General features: G+C 41.0%; 1 protein-coding gene across 7 annotated transcripts in view; it reads left to right on the top strand.

Moving 5' to 3' along the window:
• The window catches only part of LOC100645102, a 32,067-nt gene that overhangs the window by 6,269 nt on the left and 6,559 nt on the right, over window positions 1-19,239 (top strand). For 4 of the 7 annotated variants that reach the window (XM_012317717.2, XM_048413215.1, XM_012317719.3 and 1 more), the window contains 7 exons: window positions 13,034-15,602; window positions 15,696-15,783; window positions 15,914-16,064; window positions 16,150-16,294; window positions 16,385-16,432; window positions 16,513-17,161; window positions 17,242-19,194. In XM_012317717.2, the coding sequence (XP_012173107.2) occupies window positions 13,345-15,602; window positions 15,696-15,783; window positions 15,914-16,064; window positions 16,150-16,294; window positions 16,385-16,432; window positions 16,513-17,161; window positions 17,242-19,194 (5,292 nt within the window). In that variant the 5' untranslated portion in view covers window positions 13,034-13,344. The remainder of the gene's footprint in view (window positions 1-13,033; window positions 15,603-15,695; window positions 15,784-15,913; window positions 16,065-16,149; window positions 16,295-16,384; window positions 16,433-16,512; window positions 17,162-17,241; window positions 19,195-19,239) is intronic. The other 3 variants (XM_012317718.3, XM_048413216.1, XM_003401688.4) reach the window with 3 other exon arrangements.

The raw sequence follows: 19,239 nt of genomic DNA on the forward strand, positions 1-19,239 counted from the left end.
ATATTTTGCTGATATCACAAAAGTATTTAAAATAGGCAATCATCCACGATATTGGTAAGTAGACTGCGGCTTTTTATGCAAATCCATATTTTTGGCAATATAATTAAAAATGTAGAACCTTGCTAGAAAATTATTTCATTTGATGAATATTATAAAAAGCACTATACTTTTGATACTTTATATGTTTTTTGATATCATGTGCATTCTGTACAATTTTGCACTTTCGAATTTCCTATAAATGCATAAAAATCGGCAGTTTATTAATAAGTCTCAACATTCACTGGGACCGCCTTTAACACTTTTTATATGTTTGAAGTGATTATTCATACTATATATTAATTTTTTACTAAATATAAATTTGCAATAAATATGTTGTAACTTGTATGTATATTTTCAGATTGGATTCAAATTTTGCCAATATAATCTTGGCAATCGTGTCTCATTATAGTGCTAATGAAATATCAAAATGTTTCATGTAACACGCACAATATGCACATAAAAATTTTCTATGGGAAGTGTACGAATACTTTTGCGAGCCACCGTAGAAGAGGGTTCGTAGTAAAATTTGAAGAGGATAAAGAGCAGCAGTTTCGTGGAAACGCCAAGCCATCTTTTAGGAGTTTGCCGAACGACTGCGATTCCCGTGGTGGTGTGTTGCATATCGACCGCCGCGAAAGTACGAAAAGGGATTGCAAAACTGTGGAGCGGCGCGCACGAGCACATTCGCAGGCTTCGTGACGCTCCCATTCATTTACATGCATGATCGAGCGGAGTAGCACGAAACTCTCGCGGAATGGAGTGCTTGTTCTTTGCGCAACAACCATCTTCTTCATGAGTGCCGTTTAAATCCCTCCTTGTTCCCTGACCATCCTCTGCCTCTTGTGTCTCTTAATTTTGTGGAATTATCCACGTAACGATCCAATGTACTGTCTACGTAATAGAAAAAAAGCAGGAGAGTTCCGAGAAAGGAACGGATATTTTAGAAAGTTAATCGTGGAAACATACTATCGCGAAAGAAAAGCTTCGCGCAGTGGCATCTGTCTCGGGCATAGTATTGTCTCGTATCTCGGTTTACTTCCACTAGCAATTTCTCGTTCGCCTTTTTCAACTCTGTCTTTCTGATTCTCTTTCTCCTTCTCTTTCTCCACGTGATGTGTGCGCCGCGTTGTCCTCCTTCCACTCCACGCCGATCTGCCGTGAACGTAGCGAAGACAGCGCAAATGTGAAGAGAGGACAGCGCGATACCGGTTATTGGCGGGGAACTGGCATATTTCACCGAGTGTCCGGCAATCAGGCCTTTGTATACGGCTTACTGTATGTTACACGCTCATGCTCTCCCTTACCAGGGAGGAACGGAGAGCAGAGCGAAAGATGGACTCACAGAAAAACGGGCTTGGACGGGGAGAAAGAGAGAGACAGAGGAAGAAAGAGGGAGAGAGAAGTCAAACGTTTATTTAACGGCGTAGAACTAGTCGTAGGTATGGTTAGTATCGTCGTTGGTGGGAGGTCGCGTTATGGTCTCGCTGCTTTTCTTCGATTCTACGCGTATTTCGAACGAACGACGAGAAAGTGGATGGAATTAATGCTGCTTTTAAGGGGAGAAAATCAACGTCATTTTCGATGGGCATAAGCAAAATGGGAAGCATGCTATAAAAAGGATCAATATGGATAGGATTCTTTGTATACGTTTTTACGGGAGATCGAGTTACTTCGATTACTAGTATCTCCCGTATAACACGATAATACGTAGTTAAGTTCCGAAAATATGCCGTGTTATATGAAACAAAGAACTGATACAAAAATAAGTGTTATATGAAACAAAGAACTGATACAAAAATAAGATTATGTTGCAAAGATTAACAAAAGTGTACTAATGTTTATTAAAACAGTTAATAATTAATCAAAAGTTTTATAAATTTATGTTACATAATATTTTCTTTTTCATTATTGCTAAATTCTATTAAACGATGTTCTATATATATGATTTCTATTTTTGTTAGTTGTGAAAAATGTTATCGATTTTTTTATCAGAGAAGCTTCGAGCTGCTACTTCCCTATGGCGCGAAAATTCTCGGGTGCAAAGGGTTAATATTCTACAAACTAAGAATGGATTAAAAGTTTCAGTATTCCAAAATTGTGCAAATCTGAGACAATACACAGACGCTGACTCCAGTGAAAAATATTTAATGATGTTGCTTGTACTTAAAAATTCTGATTACGCGCCGGTTTGGAAGAATTACTCAATCCTCGAACCGTGCTAGAGCGAATCCGTGTTGTAGGAGTATTGTTTGTACGGTCGATACCTGTACCTGATTATCGAATCAAGATTTAAAAAGAGAGAATAATCGGGATATCATTGCCAGTTTCATCCGTACGATTGCTTACAATCGGGTTAGTTACATGGCAGTAGAATGCGCGTTCCAACTGCGCACGGGTTGCTGGTGAGAGCAACGCCGTTTTCCTGCAACGTTGAATTGCCCTGTGGTTGAGAAGGGGTCAGCGGAAGCGTCAAACAACTTGTTGGAGACGCTGACGACCCATGTCAAGTAACAATGCTCGATTGATAATATTGTAAACAGCGTAATATTGTATCCAACGAGCTTTCTTTCTGCTCCCGCCAATACGCGATTCTTCGATAATTTGCAGCGGGCAAACTACATAAAACATTGAACGACGTTTTATCTGGCTGAGCTAGTTGGAGAAATTGATATAATAGCTTAACAGGAACAGGTAAACTAGAATGGCAAATATCCGTGAATAGATGTGATCAGGGATGAAAAAGAAGCAAGATGGTAGGACGTGGAAGGAGAGGTCAACATCGAGCGATAATCGTTCAGGAATAATTTTGGTTCGTATCGAATCAATGCAAGGGTCGAGGTACGCCAAGTAGGTCGCCACAAATCCCATTGCTGCCAACGTGACAAACCAGCCCGTGCAGCGCTGCACGCTCGCGCGCGGAACCTCGTAACTTCGCGACTGGTGGAAACATCGCGGCAAAATAGCGGCCAGAACACCCGCCGTTGTTACATCGACGATAGTTGCCTCGCTGCTGCGACCACCCAACTAATCCTTTACCCTCCGGAAAAGATACACTGCCTTCGCAATATTATCAAGTCTTGGGTAACTCTGTAATATATAAACCAAACAAAAGATGCTTTCTTCTTTCTTTTCTTTTTTTTTAATATTCCTAATTGTTTAATATAGTTAAATACATTTGGGGGGGGGGGTTATGAACAAACAACTGTTGTCTGTTCAGATACACACATCAGACAAACTTCAACTCCATTAACAACCAATAAATCTTACGCAGAAATAATGAAATCAATCGCTAATCAAACAGAGTAAATGCACAAGGAGAGAAACAATTAAACAGTGTAGGTAAACTAGACAAATTGGTATCAAACTTAATCACCTAAATTGTCGATATTGCTAAAAATACCTTGGTTAATCCTTCGAGTGTTCACAAAACCTAACAAAAATCTTAAAGTCTGATATGTAACAAACGAGGGAGGTACAACAAATTAGGAATTTTGGATACGTTTATTCGGTATATTGTACTATAGTGTGTGGCTGTGGATGTTTATATAATTTTTGTGAACGTAATTAGAAAAATAGAATTTGAATACTTGTTTATATTTTTGCATATTATACGTATTTTATAGATTTTTGAAATTTCTCAAAAACGCGCAAACGTTCGCAGTCAATTAGTAATGTGTTATTCTGTTCACATCCGAATTCAGATTGTCCGAGTTCGAAACATTTCCAGTGTTGGCTGTGTGACGTACGGATTAAATACTAAAGACGTTTAACATCGAAAAGACGTTTATCGATATGATATTTCTAGGAAGTCATAGTTACACGCGGAAGAGAAACCAGTCGCCTAGAAAACGCTCTACGTTGAGGTATTATTCCGTAGGATGATTAAATATTTTATAAGATGTTATTCTCGGTGAAATGTAAATTGCATTTTACGAAAGTGCATCGCGGTACGTTTATTAGCCAGCTCGCAATGGAACGCAACCGCTGAAGTAAGGTTTATATTTAGCTACGTGAATATAGTTTTGTTTCTGTTACAATGCTGCAGTTGGTTCTGGCAATTTCCCTGATTTCGTAGCATCTGAAATAATACTGCGTTCCAGCGGTTCTCGGCGCGTTCTAAGCGAGTACTTAGAAAAATGCATTTTTCAGAAAGAGCGAGGACTGGCAAGAGAGTTGCCTGGTGAAACGGACGACGAAAACTATCGAAATCTCTTCGAAATTTCACAAGATTTTGTTAAAATTAAATCGAACGTAGCACACAACGAGGAACTGCAGAGCGCATAACCTCGGTTAACAGACGCCTGCGTGGTTGCGCGATGAAAGCTGAATCCTTGCTATTGGCGTTTTGACAGTGCCGATAACGTCGTTACACTGTAACCAGTCACGTGACAGCTATATAGCTGTATAACGTACGATGGCTTTCGTCAAATCGACCACGACAACACCCGACGAATCGGCGAATCGAGGGTTAAACTCGATCCCATGCACCATGTAGATCGAGACATTTGAGCAGGAGCGTGGCAGAATTTACTGGAAATACATGCTGCCGGTTATGTGTACATACATTGACTCACGGAAGTATTCGTGCATTTTTAGGAACTTTTTATTATATATATTATACAAACCATTTTGAGGTTTTATTAGAAGTGTAACGAGGCACTGCTGTCGTTATTATATTGGTAAAATTTGAAACTAATCTGGAAATTTATACATAGAAGTTACAAAATATTTATTGGAAGCATACACTTTATAAAGATTACCGAAATATTAATACAGACAATCATTCATTGTAATAAGCCACAATACGTAATTAGATCATCTTCACCATTAGTTGTGTATTTAAGGCTATTATATTCATGCTGTATACTAATTTTTCACTAACAAAGAAAATTTTAGACCTGATCCTCACGGATTTCAATGAAATTTGATGTGATGAGTCTATGTGTGAAATAAACGTACATATTTGTAATTTTAGCCTCGGATAGCCAACCAATTATGAGAAAAATGGATTTATTTCAATGCAATTACATAAAATGTAATTTACTTCATTGATATAGTTTTATATTGTTGATATAGTTGATTGAAACAATATAATCTGAAAATAAATGTACAAATAATTTGAAGTATACAAAGTAGGATAAACTATTATGTATATTCCAATTTTTTAATAAAATGTTTTATTAATAATAAATACAAAATAATATTTATAACAGAGAAGACATGAAATAATCCAAGCTTCCATAATTGTAACACTAAAGGTAATTGTTCTGAAGTAAAGTTCTCCCAACTGAATGCAAACACGGGATAAATAATTTGAACCCCTTTACGCTTACCACTACGCCACAGTCATTAGTAAATGATCAGCTCCAATATCTGGGAATATGCGATTTTTTCAAACTTTATATGTATTTTTCTCATAATTTAAAGATTATCATAATTCTCATAAATCTTTCAGGCTCTCATAATTTGTGCAAAATTATGGCTCTCATAATAAAAGATTTCAAATCCGCGAAGACTAGCTCTGAAGCTTACCTAGTAAGTAGTACATTTTCAGATCGGCTTAAAACTTTGCCATCATAATCATAATATTCGTGCATCGTTACAGTGCCAACGAAACTTCTGAAAATTGGGTGTATTTAATGCGCATAATATGCATATATATATATAAACAAAAATTCTATGCTAAGTGTTGGAATATTTTCGTGAACCACAGTAAATTATAAATGAAAGCTCTGTTAATTATAGGAAACCACTTTCCATCGGTGAATTACAAATTATACGTCTTTGAACGAAGTTGTTCTATTTGTTTTTTGTTATCCAATAAAATTGGATTCTGCGTTTCCTTCGTGCGACGCTAATTAGTTGCAAGTCTTTTCTTTTATATCAACTTTGTTACGTCGCGTCCTTCATTGTCTGACCGTCAAGGCCCAAGCCCTGTTACAGAAACCCTCAATAAACCTAAGGCCCCGCCATAAATCGAGTCTTATTAGCTTGCAGGAACCTTTAATCCGGCAAGTATCTTCGATTTATAGCTGGTACATAAAACAGTCCTTAGGTCTATTGTACATTCTTACGAATTACGGAGAAAGCAGGTAGTTACGTAATGGGAAAAACCAAATAGTTGTCTAACGGAAAAGTTTTCCCATAAACAATGTCGCCCAGGAACCACGTTGGTAGGAGGCTTCTTCCTCCTATCTTCATTCCCAACATTGGTCATAATCAATCGGCATCGCAGATCATTGCCCTCGCTTTCCTAACTAAAAATGTGAGCAACGAATCCGCGTTCTTCGTTCAAAGGGCACGTTCAAGGGCCCATACCGAGCTTTCCTCCGTAATCACATCAGAACGAACTTCACTGTTCTTACTGTTACTACGGCTCCGATGGCTGCGACTTCTACTACTGCTTCTACGCCATCAGGAGGGTCAACTCTACTGGTTCTCATAACTAACGAACAGTCACATTCAACGAGTGCTAACACTCACATTCAAGGAGTTCTAACACTTACATTCAAGGAGTTCTAATACTTACATTCAAGGAGTTCTAGCACTCACATTCAAGAAGTTCCAGCACTCACATTCAAGGAGTTCTACCAGTCACAACCAAGACGAGTCAAAGTCTGGTCTGATCAATCGCCACTTCTATTACAACACGAGGGCCTTCATCTATCAGATTGCCATATCTCAAAATCTGATCAAGATCAAGGCAGTTCTCATACTCACAATCAGCGACATTACTAAATTGTGTGATTCTACTAAGTTGTTGGAAAATACATAATTTATAACACTATTAATCACAGAGTTGTATCATTTCAACCATCCCTATTACTTAACGCAAATCAGGGGATCGATCTACTCGCAGTGTCGATTCGTAGAATCGTAACGGGAATTTACGACTTCCGTTGACGCGCTTCCTCGCGAACTTGTCTCCCCGCGATTGGTCGAATTTACATGGTCCTTCGAGCCGGATCACGTGCCAGTGTCAAGTGCAGTGACCACATAGTGCCACGTGTCCCCATTGAATCCAACAGCGGAAATGTATCACTCTATCGAAGTCAGTGACGTCAGGAGTATCACCTTCAAAAAGATATACCCATTGGTCGAGGCACGCACCCAGGCAATGTCCCGACGTAACTGAGCAATCAACTTTGAGAAGGTTCCAAAAACTTAAGTCGGTCCACGTCACGAAACATGCCAACCCCAGCAAAGATCAACAGCATACGGAAGAAACACGATAAACTGTTCGAAGGCACCCTCAGGGCCATAAGGGAAGGCATCGATAAATACGAACAGTCCAACATGCAAGAGATTGCATATTTGCAATCACATCAAGCCCTACTTGAGGATGGGTGGAAACGATTTCAATCATTCCTAAACGAGTTATATGAACTCGAGGAATGTGACATCGCATAGCAACTAGAAGCATTCAAAATTTACCTTTCCCTGGCCATTAGGATAAGAGGGCTCATGGAGGGCAAACGACCATCTCTACCCCGTCGACCTCCAAGTGTAGCAGTAACGCGTCTAATTATTTCTAAGGAAGTGATAACAATGATCATACTCCGCCGACGGAAAACATCGCATCAACTCAAACGCCGATCCCGTCGCATACCACGCGGAGTTCATCGCATGACACTTATAACGTGTCACCCACGCACGACCTGACGACAACCACGTTCACATCGTCAGCATCGCAACCATCTGATTCAACGCCACAAAACGTCTTGAATCAGCCAATCGCTCCAGATCCGCTGGACCGGAAGGAACTGAATCCCGTCCGGGATAATAACGGTCATACTCCGCCAACGGAGAACATCACATCACATGTTACACCTGACATGGACATCATATTGGAGAGTCATTCCCCGGGACCTAAAAGAAGAATTCTCCATTGCCATGGAGCCACACCTAACGCGCCATCGGATCTCAACATTTGTCCACTAAGCCCACAGATCACTACGCCGGACAAATCTCTGATTTTGTCTTTTGCTGATTGTTAGACCACGCAGGTACAACCACCAGGCATCATCAAAAAGGCATGATGGGGTGGGTCAGCGGGGGGAGCCCTGTCCACCAACCAACTATAGGCCTCCGTCACGCATCCACAACGCATCTACATACGATTCTCACGTGCCTTTGTGAAATCGACGAGATGTATAACGACACCTCCTGGGCCGAGGTGTTCCACGATACTTCATGGGCCGAGCTGTTTCACGGCACTTCTTGGTTCGTAAACTTCAGCGACAACTTTCTTGGCAATGCCGAGAACCACGGCGATCCAGACTACAAGGCAGACGACGTATCCTCAACGAAACGGCTTTTCGGCCGCATCATTAAATTCGTCCTGGCGACTACGGCATCATCTGGACGGCCACAGTTCACACGGCAACAACAATCAATAAGGAATTGGATAGAATATTTAATTAATACTATCTTTACAGGGTTTTGATCGGTGCCCTCTCAACGGGGGGAGGATGTTACGTCGCATGAAGAGGTCCGCGCGACGTCCTTTATTGTCTGACCGTCAAGGACCAAGCCCCGTTAGAGAAACCTCCAATAAACCTAAGGCCCAACCATAAACCGAGTCTTATTAGCTTGCAGGAACCTTTAATTCGGCAAGTATTTTCGATTTATAGCTGGTACATAAAACAGTCCTTAGGTCTATTGTACATTCTTACGAATTACGGAGAAAGCAGGTAGTTACGTAATGGGAAAAACCAAATAGTTAACTAACGGAAAAATTGGTTTTTGTGTCGCTCATGAACCACGTTGGTAGGAGGCTTTTTCCTCCTATCTTCATCCCCAACATTGGTCATAACCAATCGGGACCGCGGATCATTGCCCTCATTTTCCTAACTAAAAATGTGAGCAACGAATCCGCGTTCTTCGTTCAAAGGGCACACCCATACCGAGCTTTCCTTCGTAATCACATCAGAAAGAACTTCACTGTTCTTACTGTTACTACGGCTCCGATGGCTGCGACTTCTACTACTGCTTCCACGCTATCAGGACGGTCAACTCTACTGGTTCTCATAACCAACGAACAGTCACATTCAAGGAGTTCTGACACTCACATTCAAGGAGTGCTAACACTTACATTCAAGGAGTTCCAGCACTCACATTTAAGGAGTTCTACCAGTCACAACCAAGGCGAGTCAAGGTCTGGTCTGATCAATCGCCACTTCTATTACAACACGAGGGCCTTCATCTATCAGATTGCCATATCTCAAAATCTGATCAAGATCAAGGCAGTTCTCATACTCACAATCAGCGACGTTACTAAATTGTGTGATTCTACTAAGTTGTTGGAAAATAAATAATTTATAACACTGTTAATCACAGAGTTATATCATTTCAACCATCCCTATTATCTTAATGCAAATCAGGGGATCGATCTACTCGCGGTGTCGATTCGTATAATCGTAACGGGAATTTACGACTTCCGTTGACGCGCTTCCTCGCGAACTCGTCTCCCCGCGATTGGTCGAATTTACAAACTTGCTTCTAAAAAGCCTCGTCCAATTACCGTCCAAACTACCTCTTTTGAGAATGCGGGGACAAAAGCCTGGGAAACGACTATACTGCCGTTAATGATTTTCAGTAGTAGCAGCACGTGCCACTGACAATGAGTGCGATAGAAAAGGTAGCATACGCATCGAACAAACTGCCTCCTATTTACGCATTCGTCACGTGATCCTGACTCTAGCTTCTTTCGTCGTGGAATTCTTCATTTCGCGATACCTCATCAAGTAGTTAGCATTATTTGGTTTGTAGATTAAACAAGAAAAAAGAGGAGAAAAAGAAACAACGATAGAACATGCTGTTCAAAGTTGAAGGAATGTAAATTATGATTACGCTTAGAAGCGTAAAAAATATATATAAGAAGTGGACAAACTATAATAACATCGTTATGCAAAACGGTCTTGATCTGAGCTCGAAGATTATCGTTATTGCTTCGACTGATTTGCGATATTTGCATACGAGTAGAGAGCGGATATATATCCGTTCTTCCTTACAATTATAAGTCCTATTGAATTACTAAGGCGATCCTTAAGTTCGTGCGTTTTTTTTATATATTCCCTTGTACTATTTCGTAGTATCATTTAGTAACCCTTCAAATGATTATATTTCATTTTGATTAATTAATTCTATTCTATCCCATTGTTCGTTTAGAAAGGAACATGGAGAAGTCGGAAATTCGTGTACTTCTGCGTCACTACTTGGCGCGAAACTTCAAAGTAGCAAAGGCAGCGAAGAAAATGCTATATTTTCTTTTTAAAGAAATTCGCTTCGAAGTTCTGCTAAGACGATTCGGAAGACTTTGTTCATTACGAAAGATAGTACGAAGTAATGTATTTAAAAAACGGCCGAACTTATAAGCCATCCTAGTATTTATTTATTAAGCAATTTTGATCAATTCAAAGTTTCAATCCAAGTTAAAATTCATTTCCAATTGCACAAATCTGTATCGCGCAAAAGCAACTCGGTTGCCGCTCTATTCTCTAAATTTTAAACTACAGTTGAAATTTTTCTAAAATTGCGAAGCAGAAAAACGGAAGTAAAAGAAAAATACGTACACGCTCTCACTCTTTCAGCTCGCCTCTCCCTCACTTTCCCTTGCATATTTGAAAGTATTTCCATATTATTTGAATACGTTACATTTTCTCTTTTATCGATGGTTGCACGAAACGATTTCAGCTTGACGATAACTCCCACCGCCGTGCCACGGCCGGCCAATGCCTCGTATCTTTTATATCCGATCGGCTGTTTACGCAATTCGAGTTCACCGGAGAATATTGACAATACTAATTTATTAGGTGCGCGCGTCGTACACACAAGGTGGTAGAACACGCAGGCACATTTGGCCCAAGTTCAGCCGCACGTGCGGACTTGACACCAGCTGGCAAATGCGTATCGCACTGCTCCTAACGTTTCTTCAAAAGGAATCCTCCTCTCGCCACTTCCGAAATCGCACGTAACAATTTGTTGCGTTTTCTATTCTGTTCGCTTAGAATATACGATTTCTTACGGCCAGGAAACTCGGTTATCGTTGGGAGAGAAAAGTGCAACACCAAGTGATTCATCGTTGTTCGTACGATTACGTATTGCGTCGTTTCCTTCACAGCTGTTATATGCAACGATATTTTAGCAATGGCGAATTCTCTAACAGATCGCAATAGGATGTCAGTGTATCCCCACGACTTTTTGTCATCCTGTTCGTCTTTTAATCTTCTTAAATATATGAATTTTTGTGCAGGACAGTTGGCGAACGATTTTTAACACCTTCAAGTGTTTACTCTATATCGTTGCAAGTAGACTGCGGATTTTATGCATTCATAGGAAACGTAAAAGTGCAAAATCGAACAGAATGCACATAATATGAAAAAATGTATAAAATATGCAAAGCATAGCGCCTTCTGTAACAGTTGGCAGGCAAATTTACATTTTTCATTATATTCTCAAAAATATGAATTTGCATAAAAATCCGCAGTTTAGTTATCACGATAGAAAGTGATAATTGTTTGTGCGAATAGCGTACGAACGATCTTAAAAGCTTAAAATTATCAGTTTACTTTAAAGATTCTCCTAGAATAATACGTTACAGTATCATGGATATTGTACTACAATATACTACATGATACTACAGTACATTGGTAAATTACTCGAATATTAATATTATCTCATTGTTATATTGCATGAATTACGTTTGCTTCATGCGAAATTTCAGTTTTTATGTAATAGTTCTTAATATTTTCGTTATTCTGTATAAAAATTATTATATCCACTTTATAAATTTGTCGAAACCAATGGCTTTGTTTACTGCATGTAGTGTACCTATATAAAGATACTTCCAACGAGCATGATCCATTGTGATCATTTTATATTCCTAAGAATTGTCAATGTACGATTTGCAACCAATTTTACAATGGAGTTGATAACAATAAATACAATGCAAAAAATATTTATTTATTGTTTAAGACCGATTTTCTAGGAAATGTTAAAAGTGGACGTACAATATTTGTGTAGCAAACCATTGACATATTAATTAATTAGCTTCAAGTATATTAAACTTACGATTAGTATTATTTAATGGTACATACTTTCATACGACTGGCAAAGTTTGATACTATGAAAGTGAAATGTAGAGTGTGACAAAAGAAAAAAGAGGAACACTTCGTTAGAAAGTGACGATATATACAGATACTTTTTATAGCCATTGTATGTGAATTTTGTCAACGATAGTCGATGAACGACTCTAATATTAAACAATAGAAGACATGATAATTAAACGTATTAAACGCTTTGCATCGATTCGCGGTCTAATCTAAATTGATTTTATCGCGGAATTCCGAACCGGTTCCACAGCGAGGGATATCATTGTTAAACACGATCAGAAATTATCATTTCGATCGTTTTTCCCTTTCTCTTGTCGATATTGCTATCGTAATTAAATACTTAAGACATTAAATACCGCTTGGTTCCTTTCTCCCCATTTCCTTTTCACCGTTGCCAAGTATCTCAGCTTTCACGATATCGAAACAATCGTGAACCGGTTCGATAGATCTTTATACAGATTCGTCGAAAACGATATCTATAAACGATAAGCATTAGTTTTATCGAACGATTGGAACGTTCCAATCTGCGTTCGCTTGGAAACGTTTTTCTGGATCAATATCTTTAAATATTCCATGGCCACGTCATGAACGTTGAATAATTAATACTTTTTGAGAGATGTTTGGATTAGGGTACGTAGCCAACGACACGTATCGCTCTCCTAAAGTTATCGTCGAATTTTTCAAGGAATCTTTTCTCAGAACTCGTCTGCACTGAAGCAACATGCGGCGACTTTTTCAAGAAACTTGAAACAGCGACAAGAGATTGGTCGATGGTGCTTCAGCGAAGACGAGCCCTTACACTATACGTTTTGCTCAACCGAATGTCGTTGAAAACGTACTATCTCAAGACTAACAAAAGAATCGCCGATTATATGTTGCAGCCTATGGTTCAGAATCCTCAAATAGCGGAATCGAAGAGCGTGGTATCCCGTCAAGCAGGGCGAGGATAGCCATCCCATCCTAACTGTCTCGAGTTTCCAGTTGGCGTGATTGAAAGGCCTCCAAGACGTCGACTCCGTCGGTGATCAAGTTATCGGGGGGTGGAACAGGTGGAGGTGGGGAGCAATTGTCCCCAGGGCCTGGCCCACCTCCCCCGCCGTCCCCAACCGAGCATACCGATGCTCACGAGAACGATGGTGCCACGGCCGCGTCAAAACGCATTGACAGCTTTCCACAGAGCGCTGAAACCACCATGAGCTTCGTCTTAAAGTTGGGCACCGTAGAAACATCCCTCGAGAAGAAGAACTCCAATAGCAGTCAGTCGTCCTCGTCGGTGAATCAGGAAACATCGAACACGACGGGAACCGACGATGCCAGCAGCAAACCACAGATCCTTCAATGTTTGGAGAGTGCCGCAGAAATTCCAGCTGGTCATGTTATTTCCTTTTCCACCGTGAAATCAGTTAGCGTTACCTATCCAGTAGCAAAAGCCGTTAGGGAGGTGCAGAGAATCACTGGACCTCAAACGAATACCACCCAGGTGCTGTCGACTCGCGTCATCTCTCAGAAATTACCGTCGTCTAGCCATCAAACACAGTCCGCGCCTTTAACGCTGAACGCATCCTCCAACGTAACCCATGTTCCGGTAAACGCTCAATCTTTATCATCTCCAGGTAGCGGAGTAGCACATGTGTATCCTTTGCAGCATGCCACAGTATCCACGCAGAGCAAACAGCAAACTAGAAATCAGGTGGTCGTCACCTGTGAGGGCAAGCAACAACAGCAACAGACGACCACGATATCTAGTTTGCAGGCTAGCATGCCTTTAAAAGTCCAACCGGTCCCTTCGCAGCTTGTCGTAAGCAACAACGCGGTTAGAGCCATCACTACCGCGACTTCATTGCCCAACATTCAAAGGATACACGTGAAAACGCAAAATCTCGTCGGACAGGGTCAGACGGTTAACTTGCAGAAAGTGAAGGCTGTGACGAATGTCAGTCAAGGGGTAACCGTGCAGAGGAACTCCGTACCTAGGATACAGACCGCACAGAAGAGCCAAATGTCGTCGACTGGTACCGCTCAAACCACTCAGTTTGCTGTTAATCAAGTCACGAACAATACCAACGTACAGAGAACCCAACAACAAGGGAATTCGACGCTTCAAAAAGCTCAAGCAAACGCCGCGAACACGCAGAAAATAGCGCAGGTCTACAATAACCAAAAGGTATCGTCGCAGATGTTAAGTAGCCATCCGAATCATAAGGCACAACTACAACAAATACCGAGTAATCAACAGCAGGGCTTACAGAAATTACAGGTTCAGTCGCAGAAGACCGTGACTGTGCCTAGGCAACAATCGAACGCTGCGGCGGTGAATAACGTCCAAAAATGTGGCAACTCCGTAACTGGTATGCAGAAGGTACAAGTAATGGGGCAAGTACAATGTCAGCAACAGTTACCGCAGGTTCAGAAACACGTGCAACAAGTTCAACCGCCGACGCAGCATCAGAGATCACAAACTACGACGGCTTTGCAAAAGTCTCAGACTGCGACCACGGTTAATTCCAGCAGAGTACAATCTTTCGCGAGCGCTTGCAAGAGTAACAGCGTTCCAAATATCAGTAAAACGCTCCAGAACGCCAACTTATTAACCGTAAACAAACAACCAGTGATCTCACAGCCACAACAATCGCAGCAAGTACATATCCAGAACTCGTCCCAATTGCAACAACAGTTGCTACAGCAAACTTCGCAAGCACAACAACAGTCGCAGCAACAAGCGGCGCAGAAACAACAACCTCAGCAGCAACAACAAGCAAATACGAATCCACAAACACAGAAAAGTCTCAGTATTACGAATGTTCATCAAAAGACGATCGCTGCGACCATCCCCAATAACCAACGAACTCAGGTAGTTAACTCCAAGATACAACAACAACAAATGGTCATGAGAGTAGGTGTGACGAAGAATCAAGCGCAAAATTTACAGCAGAGCAACCTGAAAAGTAGTGTACCTCAGAAAATTGCAAATACCGTAAAAACTTCGAACTCGCAGAACGTCGTGCAACAGTCGTTGCATAGAAATGCGAATGCGCAGCCAGTGAAAATAATTCAGCAACAACAGAACGTTATAGGGCCACAGAATGCTCAAAAACAACCTGGATGCATCAAAACGATACCTCCTCAAAAACCAGCTCAAAGGAACCACACGCAAAAAGTAACCGGTATTAAGACCTCTCTAAATACAAACGTAGCTGCAGTGAAAGGTCAAGGTCCGGCAACTGCGATCGCACAAAAGGCAAGCATCAAAACCTTGCTTCCTCAACAGACTGTTGCCACGAATATGTTGATGCATAAAAATCAGCCGATTAAAATACAGCAGCAAGCTATACAACAAAAACAACTTATTACAACGTCACAGTTTTCCCAGCAAGTTAGACAACAATCTGGACAAGTAAAGACGTTACTGCCAGTAACTAGCATGGAACCTCGCAAAGATGTTGAGAATAAGTTAGTGTCTATTTCTGTCACTTACATATTCGTTGATCTTTTATTTCGGCCCGTGCACACATTCTATATCGATTGAATAATTTATTTTTCTAGAATCGAACCCGAGCTACGCGAATCTAAAGAAGACGAACGTCAACAACGTCCTATAACTCCAATTATAAGAATACCTCCGCCTTACGAGGTAACACATATATCGTAGTAAACATAACGCGAAATTTAATAACGAATCTTCAGTGCCATTTTTGCAGTGTACACTGTTGCATTTTGTAGTCTGTATAGTTGTTCCTAGAACACGTAATTCTTGATTATAGTGTCTTCAGTACGTCCTACAGGATCACAATTATGGGGCACCACCACCACGAACACCGTCACCTCCGTCACCCCCATCTCATGCAAAACAGCCTATCAACGGTGCCGGAAGTTCGTCTACGACTTCTCAGCATCCTTACATTTATGGAAAAGGTACGAAGACCTACTAGCTCGATTAGATTCGCAATAACAATGAAAGCAGTGTATTTTTTATGCGACATTGTGTTATTCATCATAGTTGTTAGTGGCGCTAATATGGACGACGATGCAGCCAGTGCTATCAGCAGCGAAATAGGCAGGGACGCAGAACTGGAAGGCGAAGAAACCGAAACTGCTCCCGAGGGTGAAGGGGATGATGAAGATAGTGTTACTAGATGTATATGGTAATTATTTGTATTAAAAAAATATATTAATTTATGTTTATATATTGTATATTATATTATATTCATATTTAAAAATTTGTCCATTTCTAGCGACTTTGAACATGATGATGGATACATGATCTGTTGTGATCGTTGTCTGTAAGTTTAAATTCTGACGTCTAAGATATTTGATGGAATTCAGCTCAGTGCGCTGCCATAGTGTAAATTTTTCATTTCAGAGTTTGGCAACACGTTGATTGCATGGGTATAGATCGTTCTAACATTCCTGACGAATACCTCTGTGAGATTTGTCGACCGCGACGAGTAGATAGGCAAAGAGCTCGTGCTTTGCAAATGCGTAAACGCGAGGAATTGCTAAATTCAGATACATCATCCGATACATCGTCCACCAGTTCAGCAGATACTGATGTTGGGGTCAGTACGATCCCCAAGAAACGAACTTTGCAACAACAAATTCCTCGACGAAAATCCGAACCACCGCAAGTAAGACGATTGAACAACAATAACAACAACAATAATAATAACGTCGCGAAAAGGCAGAGGAGAGATTCTCATCCGAGACAATCCAGTGCTGTTCGTAAAAAAGAAGCTACAAAGCGAGGCCCGGGTAAACGTAAAGCTAAACGGAGAATGAGTTTGGAAGATAAAGAAGAGGAAACTCAAGATACGTGGAGCTCCAACGTCGCGCCACTAAGACAGTGGATCGAACGTTACGAGGAAGCAGTAACAAATCACTATAGTCCAGAATTACGAGCTAGGATATCATCTATCAAAGTAAATGGTACACACAGTGATTTGAGACAGAGCAACATGAATATCATTGCCACCGGAAAGTGTAGGCTCAACGTACATAGTAACAACGTTAGGGTAAGTATTTTTTCAGACGAGAACAGTTATTTTTTAAGAAAAATAAGTATCTTAAAAAATTTTTTACTCTTCTTATATAGTTTTTAGTAGCAACGATGTATCTCCCACCAAACACACCCGTCGTTGAATTACGAGGAAAGTATATGTTAAGTACGCAACATCGACCGTCCTATCCTCAAGGAAGGCATCATACCCAGAGGCCCGGACCCTTTGTATTCTTTTACCGATTACCACGAGACGGAACAGAAGTCTGTGTAGACACAAGAACGTATGGAAACGATGCTAGATTTGTGCGACGTAGTTGTAAACCTAACGCGGAAGTGAAACATTGTATAGAAAAAGGAACGTTACATTTGTATATTGTGACTACAAGCGCGATTGAGAAAAATGCCGAAATTACGATCAGACACGAACAACATGATCTCTTGCTATCGCCTAATCCAAATGGCCCCATGATGCCCATTGTCTGTGCGTGTAATAACCCAAGGGAATGTCAAATAGTGTCTCTAAATCAGTTGAATAGAAGAGGAAGCAACGGAGCATTGGCTGAGAATGCAGATGGCCGAGAGAGGAGACGAAGGGGTAGACGAAACACAATTTGCGAGGACAGCGATTCCTCGACCGTGATATCTAATAATACTGTCATCACGCAACCTGCACCACCGCCGACGACAGTGTCATCATCGGTATCCGCGCCACCAAGAAGGACAGTTACAACCACCGTTGCAAATACGGTGCGCCAAATACCTAAAGAGGAAACGCTTACGTTAGTGCAGCAGCCACAAACTTCCCCGAATTTAAGTCAACCAATAGTGTCAGAGACTAAGAAAGACAAGAAGAAGATGACTAGAGAAGAGAGAAAGATGGAAGCTATTATGAAAGCTTTCGAGAGGCTCGAAAAAGCAGAACAAAGAAAACAAGAAGTTCAAGCACGAAATGCACAGCGGAAGGAGTCTGGTGGTACGCATAGCGATAATGAAGATAGTCATAGTGTCACGATACAAACAAAGCAAAAACAACAAAATTCCGATAGACCTTTAAGGCGGAAGAGAAGAAAGGGTAGAGCAAGGACTACTAGTACTTCTCAATCGCAAAGTAGCAGTCGAAGAACCAGACTGAATTCCGCAGATTCAGACGAATCGTCCGGAGAAGAAAGCAATTCGATGCAGTCGCCACCTTTGTTGAGCCAAAATCATTCGCAAAGTCGAGATGCTCCTTATCACCTGCATGCTCCTGCGAAAAGTACGAACGAGAACGTTACTACAGCTGCTCATCAAGGAATACCAACGGCTGCTGGTTTACTGTTAGCTTTAGCAAATTCTAACGCACCTGGACCGAGTTCGCCTCCTTTGCAACAACCAACGCCAGTTAAAAGTCCAACCTGTGACAGCGGTGCAAGCAGCAGCTCCCAAAGTTCAACTCCATCCACTCCTTTATCCTCGGCTTGCTTGTTAGTCGCAGCGGCGGTTGGTCCTCTAGCTCCTGGCTTCAAATTTCCGAAAACCAAGAAAGTTCTAATGAATGAATGGTTAAAAGAGTCACCCGATCCACCGCAAAGCAATATATCTCAGATATCACCGTTACCAACATTACCACCGGCTTCTGCGACGAATTCGATAAATCCTCTTTGCAGGTCTTCGGATTTTTCTTTGCCGACGGACTCATCTGCAGAATTCTTAACGCAGAGTTATGCAGCCAAAAGTTTAGCCACTCTTGTGCAGGCGGCGAATTCAGTATCTGGAATATGCGATTCACCGCCGCAACGTAAACAACAAGCAATCAGTGGAAATACGGTTTGCCCTGTTTCTACGGGATCTGCCAAGAAAAGATGGTTACGTCAAGCCATTTCTGAAGAATGTGATTCACCAAATAGTCGACCGGAGAGTCCGCCGGCCAGTGAAATGGTAGCTCCACCGAAGAAAAGAAGGATAGCTAGAGAAAGTTTATCGTCAGACAATTACACTCCACCCACTACACCTACTATGTTAGTTCCTGAGTCCACTCCGAATAATAGATCTTTGTGTCCTGCTGAAGTAAGTTGCTGTTTGATTGTATGTTGAAATGTTTTTTTGTAAATT

Source organism: Bombus terrestris, chromosome 16, assembly GCF_910591885.1.
Source record: "Bombus terrestris chromosome 16, iyBomTerr1.2, whole genome shotgun sequence".
In the NCBI taxonomy this organism is placed as follows: domain Eukaryota; kingdom Metazoa; phylum Arthropoda; class Insecta; order Hymenoptera; family Apidae; genus Bombus; species Bombus terrestris.